The sequence below is a fragment of the Pygocentrus nattereri genome, chromosome 4, assembly GCF_015220715.1.
Source record: "Pygocentrus nattereri isolate fPygNat1 chromosome 4, fPygNat1.pri, whole genome shotgun sequence".
Lineage (NCBI taxonomy): Eukaryota > Metazoa > Chordata > Actinopteri > Characiformes > Serrasalmidae > Pygocentrus > Pygocentrus nattereri.
In genome coordinates, this window is record NC_051214.1 from 29,701,143 (window position 1) to 29,715,319 (window position 14,177).

Here is a 14,177-nt window from a genome sequence, read left to right on the forward strand (position 1 = left end):
TAAACATACTCAAGCATATAAAAGTAAAAGGTATTTGTCTTAACAGATTAAACTAAGAGTCAGGCTGTTTTCTTTTTCTCGTGCCATGTGATGTGTTAATGTAGCAACTAATCAGTGCTACTGATCCTTATCCCTTGTGTGGTGTTCATATTTTTCTTACTCAGTGGTCTGGTTGACCCACCGCATTATTATTATTTTTTTAATCAATATAGTCATAACAATTAATGTAAAAATACCAGATGTTTAAAGTATCACAAGTGGCCAGTGTAGGGTTCTCCTTTAGCAGCTGTAGCCAGTCAGCAGCCTGTCCATGTTGCCCACCCTCACACACACACACACACACACACACACACACACACACACACAAACACACACACACATACATAAACAAACACATACACACATACGAACAGCAGGCCATGTCGGAGGAGAACAGAGTGAAGGACAAAGCACCTCCACACTTTTATTCCCTGTGGGTTCACCCCAACACCACATGTGTAATATAAATGTGTAGGAGGTTTACAGTGTGAACTCATTGAAAATGTGTTACTTTAGGAATCTGAGGTGGCAATAATAATAAATCACATCATTTTTCTTTTGGTAAACTTTGAAAATGGGTTCCACAGACCTGAACATCACACAAGGGTTAAATATGAATTAGCATAATTTTGGGTAGTTTCATTTTACACTGGCAGGGGTTTTGCTTAGATAATTTAATAAGAAAAAGATAAATTAAATGTACTTGAGCTCATTGCATGAGAAAAATAAAAATTAGTACTTTGAAGTAGTACTTTCAGTACTTTCAAGGCCTACATGAAAATGTAGTAAGTGAAAGGTATGTATTTTTCTCTTAAAGGTGTAACTGAGTAAAAGCACAAGTATTTAATTACTTGACTAAGGTACAGATTTTTCATACTAATACTCAAATTACAGTCGATTGAGTATTTCCACCCCTGGAATTTTCTCATGATTTTTTCAGTGTGATGTCTGATTGGCTTGTGTCAGTGACATCAATATAGCAGCCTGCAAGTTGACGTCATCACTTTGGTGGATGTTCTGTCAAACACAGAAACAAATCAGGTATTGTTAGTATGCTGTGTATGTGTAGGTGGATGAAGTACAGTATGGCTGTAGTTAAATAAACCTATATATGAAGTTGGGACGTTGTGTAAATAAATAAAATAAATAAATAAAAACAGAATACGATGATTTGCAAATCCTTTTCAACCTATATTCAACTGAATACACTACAAAGACAAGATATTTAATGTTCAAACGGATAAACTTTATTGTTTTTTGCAAATATTCACTCATTTTGAATTTGATGCCTGCAACACGTTCCAAAGAAGTTGGGACAGGGGCATGTTTACCACTGTGTTACATCACCTTTCCTTTTAACAACACTCAATAAGCGCTTGGGAACTGAGGACACTAATTGTTGAAGCTTTGTTGGTGGAATTCTCTCCCATTCTTGCTTGATGTACAACTTCAGTTGCTCAACACTCCGGGGTCTCCATTGTCGTATTTTGCACTTCATAATGCGCCACATATTTTCAATGGGAGACAGGTCTGGACTGCAGGCAGGCCAGACTAGTACCCGCACTCTTTTAGTATGAAGCCATGCTGTTCTAACACGTGCAGAATGTGGCTTGGCATTGTCTTGCTGAAATAAGCAAGACGTCCCTGAAAAAGACGTTGTTTGGATGGCAGCATATGTTGCTCCAAAACCTGTATGTACCTTTCAGCATTAATGGTGCCTTCACAGATGTGCAAGTTACCCATGCCATGGGCACTGACACACCCCCACATCATCAGAGATGCTGGCTTTTGAACTTTGCACTGATAACAATCCGGACAGTCCTCTTCCTCTTTGGCCCGGAGGACACGACGTCCATGATTTCCAAAAACAATTTGAAATGTGGACTCGTCAGACCACAGGACACTTTTTCACATTCCTTCTCAGATGAGCTCGGGCCCAAAGAAGCTGGCGGCGTTTCTGGGTGTTGTTGATATATGGCTTTCGCTTTGCATGGCAGAGTTTTAACTTGCACTTGTAGATGAAGCGACGAACTGTGTTCACTGACAGTGGTTTTCTGAAGTGTTCCTGAGCCCATGTGGTAATATCCATTACAGAATGATGTCAGTTTTTAATGCAGCGGGAGGGATCGAAGGGATCGAAGGTCACGGGCATTCAATGCTGGTTTTCTGCCTTGCTGCTTACTTGCAGAGATTTCTCCAGATCCTGATGATATTATGGACTGTAGATGATGAAATCCCTAAATTCCTTGCAATTGCACGTTGAGAAACATTGTTCTCAACAATGTTGTTCACAAAGTGGTGAACCTCACCTCATCCTTGCTTCTGAACGACTGAGCCTTTCAGGGATGCTCCCTTTATACCCAATCATTACACTCACCTGTTTCCAATTAACCTGTGTTTTTTGAGCATTCCTCAACTTTCCCAGTCTTTTGCTGCCCCTGTCCCAACTTCTTTGGAACGTGTTGCAGGCATCAAATTCAAAATGAGTGAATATTTGCAAAAAAAAAAACAAAGTTTATCCGTTTGAACATTAAATATTTTGTCTTTGTAGTGTATTCAATTGAATATAGGTTGGAAAGGATTTGCAAATCATCGTATTCTGTTTTTATGTATGTTTTACACAACGTCCCAACTTCATTGGAATTGGGGTTGTAGAAATACTCTTGGTAAAACAGTACTTAAGTAAAAGTCTCAGTATTCTATCTATATTTCTACTTCTGTAAAATAAAAAAATAAAAAATAAAATGACCTATGTGTCTAAAGACATGGAAAACTGATTTAGTAGTAATACAGGTCTCCTGAGTACTTTGTTCATTAGAACAATATTAAACAATATCCACAATAAATCAAAGCACTTTTCATACTTAAGTGCATTCACAACCAAGTTCTTTGGTACTTTTACTCAAGTTATATTGTATCAGCAGCACCGGGCAGTGCAGTACAGCACGGAACGATTACAAATTCAAACCTAGAATCATCTGTACTGTTGTAGGTGAAAGTAGGCGGAGTTTCTTTGGCTTGTATAGTCACATGCAAAATTGCATCAAATCAAGCTCTGATTTACTGTTTACTGTGTTTAGTTTTATATGAGGAGTCATAGACAGCACTATAAAAATATTTTTTTCTCGTAAAAAAAAGTTTTTTTTATAGTGCTCGTTTGACTCCAGTTATACCTTATGACAATTCAATGATGACTGCATTGAATTATTCAGTGATCTGAACCATTTCTGGCTTCTCCCATGCATTCCAGCTCATCATGTGATGTAACCTAGCAAGAAATACATGATCATGGATTTGTAAAGGTGCCGCACTCTGCTGCCCAGCAAACAACATGCCATGTGTAACTCACAGTTATGTCCTCAATGTAGTAGCAGTGGCGTAGGTTGAGATGGCCAATGAAGTCCCTGCTGTGGTACAGTGGGTCACCATGAGGCAGCGACACACACACTGGACACACCTAGAGAGAGCCAGACAGCACACATAGTCTCACATCCACAACCTCAGCCTACTCAGTATCACTGATATCATATTCACTATGTTATAATGAAACAAAGGGGAATTCTTCATTAATCTCATTAACTGTCACTGACCACACGTCTGGTGTCACTGAGATGGTTGGCATTGCAGTGATCTAACAGATCCAGATCATCCAATCCATCCTGCTGGCAGTATGGACAATGGAACGTTCGCACAGAGGGGCTGGGAGAGGAAGAGTGGACAAAAAAAGAAAAGAATCAGGTGGAAGAACTTGTATACATAAATGATTCTTGCAGATATCAAATATTTGCGGAAACTGTGAGTATGACTGGGTCTATTTACCTTAAAGGTTGTCCAAGTGCATTTTCCAAGAGAGTAATTTCAGTTCTCCAAGCCCTGTAAGAGAAACAGCTTTTACTGTAATGTTGGGCTTCTATGTCCGATTTCAAACTATGTACCATTTCAGCCTAATCTGCTACAACTGTATCATTCAGTAAATCTCAATTACTCAATTATACACATGTATACTGTAAAATTGATGCAGCTTTTTAGGTAAGTAAGTAACCTGGCTTGGCTTAAGTTTGTGAGTTCATTGAACGTCAAATAATAAGTTTGTTCATTCTGTTAACATTAGAAGTTCAATGAATTCAAAATTTTAAGTTAAGCCAGGTTACTTCCTCTTTTGCTTAGCTAGGATCAATTTTACAGTGTGTTTAGTAAAAGTGCAGAAAACCTAGAAGTCAACTGACAGGTTCTTTCTGGGGTTTCCAAGGGTTTTCTATTTTTTTTAATAAGTACTCAGAGGATACGTTCTAATCAACATTGTTATATGTCGTTGCTGCCCAAAGAAAAACAAGTATCTCCAAAATATTAACTTTAAAGGAGAGAGCAAAACAGTCTTACCTTTCAATGTAAGTCAATGTAAAGAGATTTTATTCTAAGTGATTTTAGAGCATTTCTGTTGGTCCATGCATTGTGAAAATTTTACACAGCATAAAGGAAAGACGGTGTGTTCAAATGATGTAGAAAAATAAAAATCAACAAAATGGAGGTGAATATGGTTTTCGTTGGACAACGAGACCGCAAGATTAGGTTGAAAAATGCGGGAGTGTTCCTTCCCTATACACAACATTTTGTCAAATTCCTAGTAAAACTGATTTTTCCAGGGATTAACAGAAGCAGTAAACTCACATTTCATCAAGCTCGTCAGATGAAGAGTCTGGTATAATAAGAGGGGAGGGGTTTGCTGGACCACTCAGTAGAGCTGGGGGTGGGACAACTGGTACAGCAGGGGCTGCTTGGATATTAATGGCAAATGGGTTAATGACAGGGACAATTGGAGCAGCAGTTACACGCGCTTGGGCTCGGGATCGAACACGTGGTCTGGGAACTGGCCTTCCCACAGGTGGTAAAGCAGAAGAAGGGGGAGTGGCCTGTGCAGCTGGGGTTGCAGCCACCTGGTTGGCCGGTACTGCAGGCACTGGCAGTCTAAGCCGGTTGAGGACACTGTAGGTGGACATGTAACAAAACAAAAGCAATAAAAAAATATTCTGGAACATTTGTAGAAGCATATGTTACTCTATAATGGTTTCTATCTGTCTCAATATTTAAAAAATCAACATTTGTACTTCATCCATATTTCAGTTATTTGTTTTCAGATTTATTATACCATGATTTCTCCACTGACTGTGCAGGATTTTGATTTTACATAGTTATGAGTGAGGAACTTAGTAGTTTAAGAGAATAACTATTTTCTCTGTATCTGTTTCAGTTGACTCTTCACTTGATCACATTCATTCAAGACTCACTCCTGTATGTTGGTGCCAACAGGACGTGCAGCACTGAAGGTGTCATCTGTGAGCCCTGGCAGGGGAATCCTGCCAGACTGAGAGAAATGACAGGATGTTTGAATGTACATCCTAGACCCTCATTATGTTTGACTTAAAATGACCTATTTACACAAAAACAATGCTGAATTTAGGCCTAAACTGAGTGTGACCTTAAGAGTTCCTGAATAGAAGAATAAACAAAATTTTAATAGATCGTCTCCATTATGGGCCATTATAACCACTCCTAGCATTAATAGTCTAGAAAAAGATTTCAAGATGAAAAATATTTGCTCACCCCGCGTGTAAAACTACCATAGGCACGTATTGGGGTCCTGCAGTAGGGACAGTGATGCCGTTCTCTAATGGACCGTGTTAGACAAGACTGACAAAACCTAAAGACAGAGACAAATCATGTGTTATCTAACATAAGGCAGTGGAAAAAAACAGGAGCTCAAAACTGAAAATGGGACGCCTAAAAACTGTGCTTCTTTGACTTTTGCTTCTGATCTTCCACTGTGAGAAAACAACTCAATGCTATGGTTCTGAACGGATGTGTAGCTGACAAGAAACTGTTACTGAGAAACGTAAATAGACAAAAGAAATAAGAAAAAAGCTCCTGGTGTTCTCAGAACAATGAGCTGACCACCCTAGAGTCCAGACCAAAACAGCACTAAATGTGTTTGGAGATATTTGGATTGTGAGAATCCGAAAATACAATCAACTTCTAAGACTGAACTTTGGAAACTTTGGAGGTGTAGAAATGTCTCACTGCAGATTTCCTTTAAAACTGAAAGCAAGCCTTGCCAAAGAATGCATGTTGTAAAATTGGCAAATGGTGGACACGCCAAATATTGAAAAAAACTAAATTATACTTAGTTATTCAGGCTTTTGTGTAAATTTCTTTTAAATACGTGTTTGCTTTTTTTCCTGATGCTGAAAATTCAATCCAACTTTTGCACTAAGAAGAAAAATTCATTTTAGACCTACTACAACTACAACTGGAAGATCATATAACGTTTTGTATGACACCTGTTCTACAGTAAAACGATACTGTACAAAACCATCTGTAGAGTTATTTATAATATATTACTTGGACTCCGGCACTGTGAACGTGTTCAGCTGTGCTGGAATTTCCCCTCAGAACACTTTCATTTTAATGCTGCCCGGAATGGATTCATGTTTATCAGAAATCATGTGTGGGCGGTCAGTGGCATAAATAAACTTTTGCAGAAAATATTCCATAAACATCTTAAGGAATTACATACAGAAATATTGACTCTTCAAAAGACTTTGGCCAGGGTTAGGAATGTGATTATAATCAAGAGAAAGTGATTTACTGTATTTGTGTTATATTTTTCTCTGTGTTTGCATTATATTTATTGTATATTTTGTATTGCGACTACATCTACCTGGCTGGGGACTATTGATAGAAATGAGCTAGTAGCTGACTGTGATATAAACATATTTTCTCACTTAAGAAAAAGGTTATCACACACAGTTCATGACAATATAATAATAATAAAATAATAAAAAATAGAATAAACCAACTTAACAAAATAAGGTATTCCCAGGTACCCTCACAAGTTGAGAGTGCAATGTTACAGGTAAGATACTACAAAACTTTTAGAGGTGCTGGTGTTACAAGTAACGTAATGCAAAACATTACAGGCACCACAGGCTCACACTAAACCTAAAACCCAAAATACGTATATAAATATGTATCCTTACAGGTTCTGTATTAACTCCGTCTTAAGACTTCTGCTGAGGCATTTGCGTACAGGTCTGACATAAGCTTTTCATATATTAGATATCTGACTGTAATGAAGAACTGTGACCGCTGTCCTAGTTTTTACTCACACTTTTCTGCAGCATGAAGACGGCTCTGAAGGATTCTGAATAATGTCCTTACAAACCGGACATTCATCCTCTGCCATACTGAAGTCCATGGTCTCCACTGTGTAAGACAATCTTAATCAAAAGCAAAACAAGTGTGCTTATATGCCTCACTGGGTGATTGCCCAATGGAAATGTGTCGTAGGTGTTAACCACAGCTGGTGTTGAGGTTGAAACTTCCTCATACGTATAAATCTGCATGCACTTTGTTATGCCAGTAATGTCTGAAGCTGGGTGTATCTACTTGTACCTGAGAGCCTTGTTTTCAGAAGCACATAAGCAGAACAGGCTGAACCTGAAAGTTAGAGTGTTTAATGTTAGAGCTAATAGTTTGTACACCTATTTGGTTAACTTGTCTTCCATGTATTACCAAGTTAGACTGGAAATTAAGCCTAGTTAGAAATAAATGTGGTATGCAGGTACGTTTTTCATTCCTCAAGGTACAAACAATGTACATGTTCCCTCAAAAGGCACAACAGTGGTTTGAAGGTCCGATTGTGAGCCTTAAATAAGTTTTTCCTAGTTGAAAAGTACAGATTTTTACCTTTTCATAACCTAATGTTTTAAAAAATAACAAAATTAAAAACTTGGAGATGAGACTGAGTGTGTGGAGTCAGTACAGCTTAGAAAATATAAGACTTTTTTATATTTAAATGTGTCTCAATACTATTTTTAGACTGAAAGGTTACCCAAATGTACTGCTTTCTTAAACCACAAGATGGGGTTGTTTTTTTTTTCTGATGAGATCAAGGCTTCTGTGAGTACTATCAATGTCAAATGCCTTCAGGTGCAGAGGATAACTCTCTTACCCCACACATGAGAGAACTGGTTTGGTCCCTTTGCTCAGACAGACATTGGAAACACTGTTGGAATACCATAAGACACAGAATGGAAATTGATTTTTAAAAAATCTTTCAATTATCATAACCAAATAGACAATTTTCTAGTAGGACATTGATGACTCCTTGTGTGTGAAATTAAACTGATAGTGAGCAATGAGGGGTTTAAGTGGAAGAGTGAGTACCTCCTGCTGTGAAAACAGTTCACACCTCTTAACAAAGACGGCTGTGCTGAGATAAAGACAGACAGCACACCTGCAGGTTTCTTTATATAAAAAAAAATAACTAAAAATTGTACAACAGTCACTGCCCTTAAATACAATAAAGAAAAACTTTTAGAAATGTTGAGGTGCTTGCTTGCCTTCAAAGAGGAAAACAAAGTTAATAATAAATAGGATGTGACTAAAATATTTAAGTCATTAATTATTATAAATGACATATCGATAAAAAGAATGCACCAAAGTACCATGGCCTGGAATTGTTTCATAGTTGTTCATAGGTCTTTACACTGACAGGCAAATCAGATTTTTAAAATGAAAGCTGAGACAGCTTACCTTGTACAGGCACAATGCCCCCAAGAGCCCATTTCTAGTGCCTGGCTATGTCCATATCCAATGTTTGTGTTTTATTTTGTGTTTGGAATTATAAATACCTACATACCAATTTAAATCAGACAGTTTAGCACCAACCATTCAATTGGGATTAAAGATTAAACTATCCAATAAGACTGCCAGATAGAAGTAACCTAGCCAATATGAAAATGGGATGGAATTACTATACAGCAGCTTTCAATTGACAAATTAAAAGGTACTATTTTAACAACCAATCACAATGCAGGACCAGACTCTGCTCTGCATCAGATTGCAGGATTCAGCCAATCAGAATGCAAGATTTAGGATTTAAGCAGTGAATCAAAATGGCAAACCAGTCACGGCTGCCTACAATGGAAACAGTGGTGTTTAAACACAAGGGTTGCAACTGTGGCAGATGAGAGGGCCATTCTTGGTGTCTTAGAGTATTCTATTTAAAAAAGCCTTTATAATGAAATACTTATGGCAAATGTCTTCTAATGCCTTCAACTGCTCTGCATACTAGCAGCCAGATTTGTAGAGGATTTACTTAGAATACATTGCGTTCACTGAGTTTTTAATATAGTGGGTTTTATAAATTATATTACTCCAGTGAAAGTAGAAGTTCCTCCCTTTAGACCTCCACTTGAGTAAAAGTATTTGCCTTCAAATGTACTTAAGTATCAAAAGTAAAAGTACTAAAAGATGAATTATGGCTCTGATGTGCTTTTACCATTTTTGGAAGAAGACTCTTGCTTCATTAAATCATTTTAGGTGAAAATCCTCCAGTGTCTCTCTTGGTAAACCAGTCTTTTAATAGAATGTCATTAATTAGTGACGCTGACGTCTATTAAAATGATCATAAGCACAAAACACTGAAGGCAAACAGTTTCCATCAGGTAGAACCGAGTAGCTCTGAAATAACTTTTACAAACAAGCAAAGTTTCAGTTTAAGATTTATTGACAACATAGCTACAATTTTAAGCTTAATACAAACTTGCTTTAAACAGTTTCACAAATTCACCTTTACTATATTGATCTGTAGATCTCTGTTCATAAACATAAACTAGCTTAAACAAATTTACTATACAATGAAAGTGTTTGTATAAATTCAGAACAGCCAGTCCACTGCATGTGTGTTCATATTTCTATATTGTGGTCTATTTACACAAAGTTAGGTTAGTTCCATCACTTATGTTGAATAGACATCCCAGCACTTCAGGCTGCTGTACTGACATTGAACCGTGTGCTGCACTGGGTCTGTGTGTCCAACAAGTCAAAACACGCTCCAAACACGCTGTGTCCTGATTGGTGTTCTTGCTCTGCGCTTCCTTCGTTTTGACATGTTATGTTTTTATACACAGAGAAACCAAAAGGAACGACGGATTTCACATAATGTAGTGGAGCACAGAGTAAGGTATCTGACTTTGAAATGTAGTGGAGTGAAAGTAGAAAATCACCCAAAATGGAAAACCTCAGTAAAGTACAGATACACGAAAAAACTACTTAAGCACAGAAACGAATTACATTTACATACTTACTGTCTACCACTGTCAAACGAGAGAAAATGTACCTTAAAGCCTGTTGCACAATATTTCGCACTGCTTAAGGAAACACGTCCCTCAACCCCGAATTGCAGAATAACACATACAAAACATGTATATACATATATATGTATGTGTGTGTGTGTGTGAGAGAGAGTGAGAGAGAGAGAGAGAGAGAGAGAGAGTGACTTTTATGTTATCATTTGTTCTCGCGTAGCAAATTTGGCTTTTATTTTGAAGTATGAAAATTGTAGGCTAACTCTCTGCTATCACCTGACAGTCGCGGTGCTGGACGGGAATTAAATCGATCAGCAGGACTGTAGAGCCCATCATGGCTGCTGAGGGCTGTCAGTAGGGGATTTGTTTTTAACTCTGAAGCGGTTCCTCTGCTCGGTGACACGCACACGTCCGACCCGCCCGCCTCCCGGTTCTTGCTCAGACTGCCCGGTGGAGCGGCGCCATGGCTCAGTGCGCCCAGTCCGTGCAGGAGTTCATCCAGGACTCGTTTGTGCCGATGGTGTCCGTCCTGTGCAGCGAAGACGCCGAGAGAGTGACCCGCAAGAACAACCTGAGTTTCCCGGAGCTCCTGCGCCCTTTCTGCCGGCTGACCTCGGAGGGTGAGAGCTCAGCCTTCCCTCCTGGACCTGTTAGTGGAGACGCGGCGGATGCGTGGCTCGTGTTCAGCTGTAACGCGGACAAGGGCCGCGTAAAAACGCTCAGCGGGCACGAAGTTGGGGTTGGTTAGCAAGGCTGCTAACGCGCAGCGGCGCTCCCTCACTCGGCCAGCTGACAGGAGGGGCTTCTCGCTCCAGACGCTCCGAGCTCAGGGCCCAGTTTCTGTTCCGCTCAGCCTGTCGGTTACCTGAGCGGTTAGGTTACCCAGATCAAATGTCACATTTCTCTTTAATGACCCTAGCTGACTCGTTTCGGTTGTGGCTGAACTTAGGCCGTAAACCGACAGGAGCTCCGCCAGCAGGACACTAACCGGCTCTGTTCGGGCGCTAGCCGCTAAGCTAATCGCCCGGCTACACCCTCTTTTGCTAATAAACACGGGCTAATCCCGAAGGAGCGTAGTTCACTCGTGTAGTGGTAACGAGGAAAGGGCGTTTATGGGAAAAAAATCTTTGCTAGTCCTGTGCGACGCTTATTTTAAAGTATTGTCGTATTTCTGTGTTCTTTCGCTGTAGGAGCACATTTTAGACATAGCTGTCTCGTTTCTTTCTCTTCTGAGTTCCCGTTTGGCTGCGTTTAAGATGAAAATGGTGGAAAGCAGCAACCCACTTAAGATAGGTATCGCCAAAGAAATGCAGCTGTTTCTGCATCTTTTCCTGACACCGCTGGCGAACCAATGTTTTTAATAGAGAATGTTTATTTTTACTCAGTGCGTTATGCAACTTGACATGATCCAGAAAACAGACCATAACAAAATGGTATTGGTTTAGAGGCCTGTTGATGTTGGACAGATTGTGTGGTATAATCCAGCATATAGTATTCTTGGACATATGCTTTTAATTTGTATTGGAGACATGCATTAAGGAAGGAGATGCTCCATCAGTATAATGCTTATGACCTGTGTCAGATTCGCTGACAGCTACAGTTTGGCCAGCCTCACTTTTGGTGTCAGTGCTGGACCTCATCTCAGGAAAGCATCTCTTTTAGCTTTTAGCACCGAAAGCACCCATGTTGTTTTGTTAATATTGTAGACTGCTGTTGTCCGTCAGGCTGCTCGTGTGCTCCGTGTAGGGCTGCCAGTTGAGCCTGTCAGCGTTGTTCAGTTTACGCTTATGCATCACAGTGTCAAGTCAGACCTGTATGTCAGTCATAATACAGCATCCTTCTAGACCTCAGAGAGATTCATTTAACTGATAACTGCAAAGCAAACTGCAAGTGTGATTCTTAGAAATGGTGCCGTTTCTGCTTGAAGAGCCCCTTTAGTCACACAGAGGCTGCCTTCTTTGGGAACGTCTCCTTGTGCATTTATCTGTGGCTAATGTAATTGGATTTATTCAGGAATGTTTTGGAAACAGTGGGCAGCAGAGAAAGGGCAAGGTCTCATCACACTATTTTCTGTTTAGCAGCTGAAAACAGCCCTCGTTTGTGCTTGTTTAGTGGTGTTGCTCTTACTTAGGTTTGCATACACAAGAATATTTGTCTCTGAGTTGTAGTGGTGGTCTCGTGCATTAAGCCTGACCCATTCTAAAGGGTTTGGCATTTTTGCAGGTACATTCTGATCTCTGTGGATGTTCGGTGCATCACTACAGTCAGCATAATTTGGTCTTTGCGTTGCATAAGCATGCTGCCTTTAGATTTAAAGACTTAATTGACTGTTGAGCATTTAGAGACTCCATTTTCTGTAATTCATGTTCATTAATTTTACAGTCTCATGTCCACTCATATGTTTTTTAAAGCGAAAATAGTCATTCATTTTTTACATGACCATTTCCAGTCTCTCTTTGTCCCTTAAACGAATTCAGGCTGTTTTTTTGTTACTGTGCCTTTAACACTGGTTTATGTAAGTGCGCTCTGTTGTGATTGACTGCCCCGTACAGTGCTTTGTTCAGCATGAATAGGTGGTGCTAAAATGCAGATCTAAATAAATTTGTTGTTTTTATTTTTTTGACATCGAGAATGTGTCTTAAAAGTTTGGAAATATTTGCATACTGCATCATTCGGTCTTATCCAGCTCTGGTCCGGATGTTCCTCTACCCTGCACATTTGAGTGTTTTCACTTCTCTCCAGTCATCTGTCTGATGAAACAGCTATTTCTCCTTTTTAATTCATGTTTCATTCCACAGTGGCTGTGCTGGACACCCATCTTGTGTCCGAATGCGAGGCCTTTTGCCTTGCCATGTTTGTTGCGTTTTCTCCTTATTTGGGGGATTTCTGCTGAAGTTCCATTACATTTCATTAAAATGACCTCAGCCCATTTATACTGTTGTGGACTGCTGTTTAATGTGTGAATGATCTGATCTTGTTGACCTTGTGCTTGCAGAGCAGAGTGTCTGAAAGATATATCATGGGCTTTGCTGATGCTAATAGGTACAAAGCTTGTTACTGTGATTGTGTCAGTAAACAGATCTGCTTTGTGTCGTCACATTTCAGTCGTACTGTAAGGTTGTATAGTCAGAAGGTTTGGTCATGTGCAGCACTTGCTCTTTACCTGGCTGTTGCTGATCAGCCACATCTTGTAGGAAGGGCTTATTATTTAGATGATTAGTTAGGTGCGTTAATATGAAATCCCCAGTGAAGGAGTTACTGTAGGATCAAGATTGGGAACCAGTGGCTTTAATAGAAACAATCATATGCGAAAGATTGAACACCCTTGGTCAAATGACCTGTATTATTGTGAAAATAATTTAAGATGTCCTCTACAGAGAGCAAACTTGAATATGAAATTTTCTGAACATTGTAGTGCACAATTTCAATTTGTTTACTTTAACTTTTTGGAAAAAATAAAACAAAATAGATGAGGTGCTACTTTTGTACAGGCCACTTTTGTGTTTTATACTTTTTTCCAAGATTAAATTCTGCAAATAAACAGTAGTTGTGCAGTAAATTGCGCAGAAGTCAGCTGTTTGTAGAAGACGAGAACTTATTTTCGCTTAAAATCAGCAACGTAATTTGACTAAGGGATCTAAACATTTGCATCGTACACTTACTTTGACATGTCAGATTTATAAGCATCTTCTTATTCATAGCTTTTTGTTTGTCTTCCTTTGCTGTACTGCAGGTCACTTGCGCGACCCCAATAACCAGGTGGTGGTGGTGAAGGGGCTCCGTATTAGCGTGACAGGGGTTAACACTCGATCACCAAACTCTGGCGAGGTTCGCAAACTCCTGAGCCAGGCTGTGTCTGGCTGCCAGCCTCCTGAAGGGCTACCTGCTAATGTCATCACCGCTGGAGACTACGACCTCAACATCAGCGGTGAGTCACGCGCAGACACTCTCACGGAGAGGTGGGGATTTGGCTTAGCTGAGTCGAGATCA

At 39.6% G+C, this 14,177-nt stretch overlaps 2 protein-coding genes across 5 annotated transcripts in view; one reads left to right on the forward strand and one right to left on the reverse strand.

Moving 5' to 3' along the window:
* Positions 1-867: 867 nt before the first annotated feature.
* LOC108414814 lies at positions 868-7,363 on the reverse strand. 2 transcript variants are annotated; one of them, XM_017687722.2, is made up of 8 exons: positions 7,203-7,359; positions 5,641-5,737; positions 5,325-5,401; positions 4,708-5,022; positions 3,859-3,912; positions 3,630-3,738; positions 3,389-3,496; positions 868-1,056 (listed from the first exon to the last, which is right to left on the reverse strand). In XM_017687722.2, the coding sequence occupies exons 1-8, from the start codon at positions 7,289-7,291 to the stop codon at positions 976-978; spliced, it is 930 nt and encodes a 309-aa protein (XP_017543211.1). In that variant the 5' UTR covers positions 7,292-7,359; the 3' UTR covers positions 868-975. The 2 variants fall into 2 exon arrangements, with proteins under 2 accessions (XP_017543211.1, XP_037394135.1); XM_037538238.1 differs by lacking the exon at positions 868-1,056 and adding an exon at positions 2,821-3,307 and having other exon boundaries at positions 7,203-7,363.
* Positions 7,364-10,489: 3,126 nt separating this feature from the next.
* trappc8 (trafficking protein particle complex 8) overlaps positions 10,490-14,177 on the forward strand; it is a 57,931-nt gene continuing 54,243 nt past the window's right edge. For 2 of the 3 annotated variants that reach the window (XM_017689197.2, XM_017689204.2), the window contains exons 1-2: positions 10,490-10,807; positions 13,921-14,115. In XM_017689197.2, coding sequence (XP_017544686.1) covers positions 10,651-10,807; positions 13,921-14,115 — 352 coding nt within the window. In that variant the 5' untranslated portion in view covers positions 10,490-10,650. The remainder of the gene's footprint in view (positions 10,808-13,920; positions 14,116-14,177) is intronic. The other variant, XM_017689190.2, reaches the window with a different exon arrangement.

What these genes read in the sequence shown, in the direction of transcription:
- LOC108414814 (XM_017687722.2), bottom strand. Translation starts at nt 7,291, where the DNA reads ATGGACTTCAGTATGGCAGAGGATGAATGTCCGGTTTGTAAGGACATT. An exon ending in TCTTCATGCTGCAGAAAAGT is followed by an intron (nt 5,738 to 7,202) that starts GTGAGTAAAAAC and finishes CTCTGTCTTTAG; the next exon opens with GTTTTGTCAGTCTTGTCTAA. An exon ending in ACTACATTGAGGACATAACT is followed by an intron (nt 1,057 to 3,388) that starts GTGAGTTACACA and finishes TGTGTTTGACAG; the next exon opens with AACATCCACCAAAGTGATGA.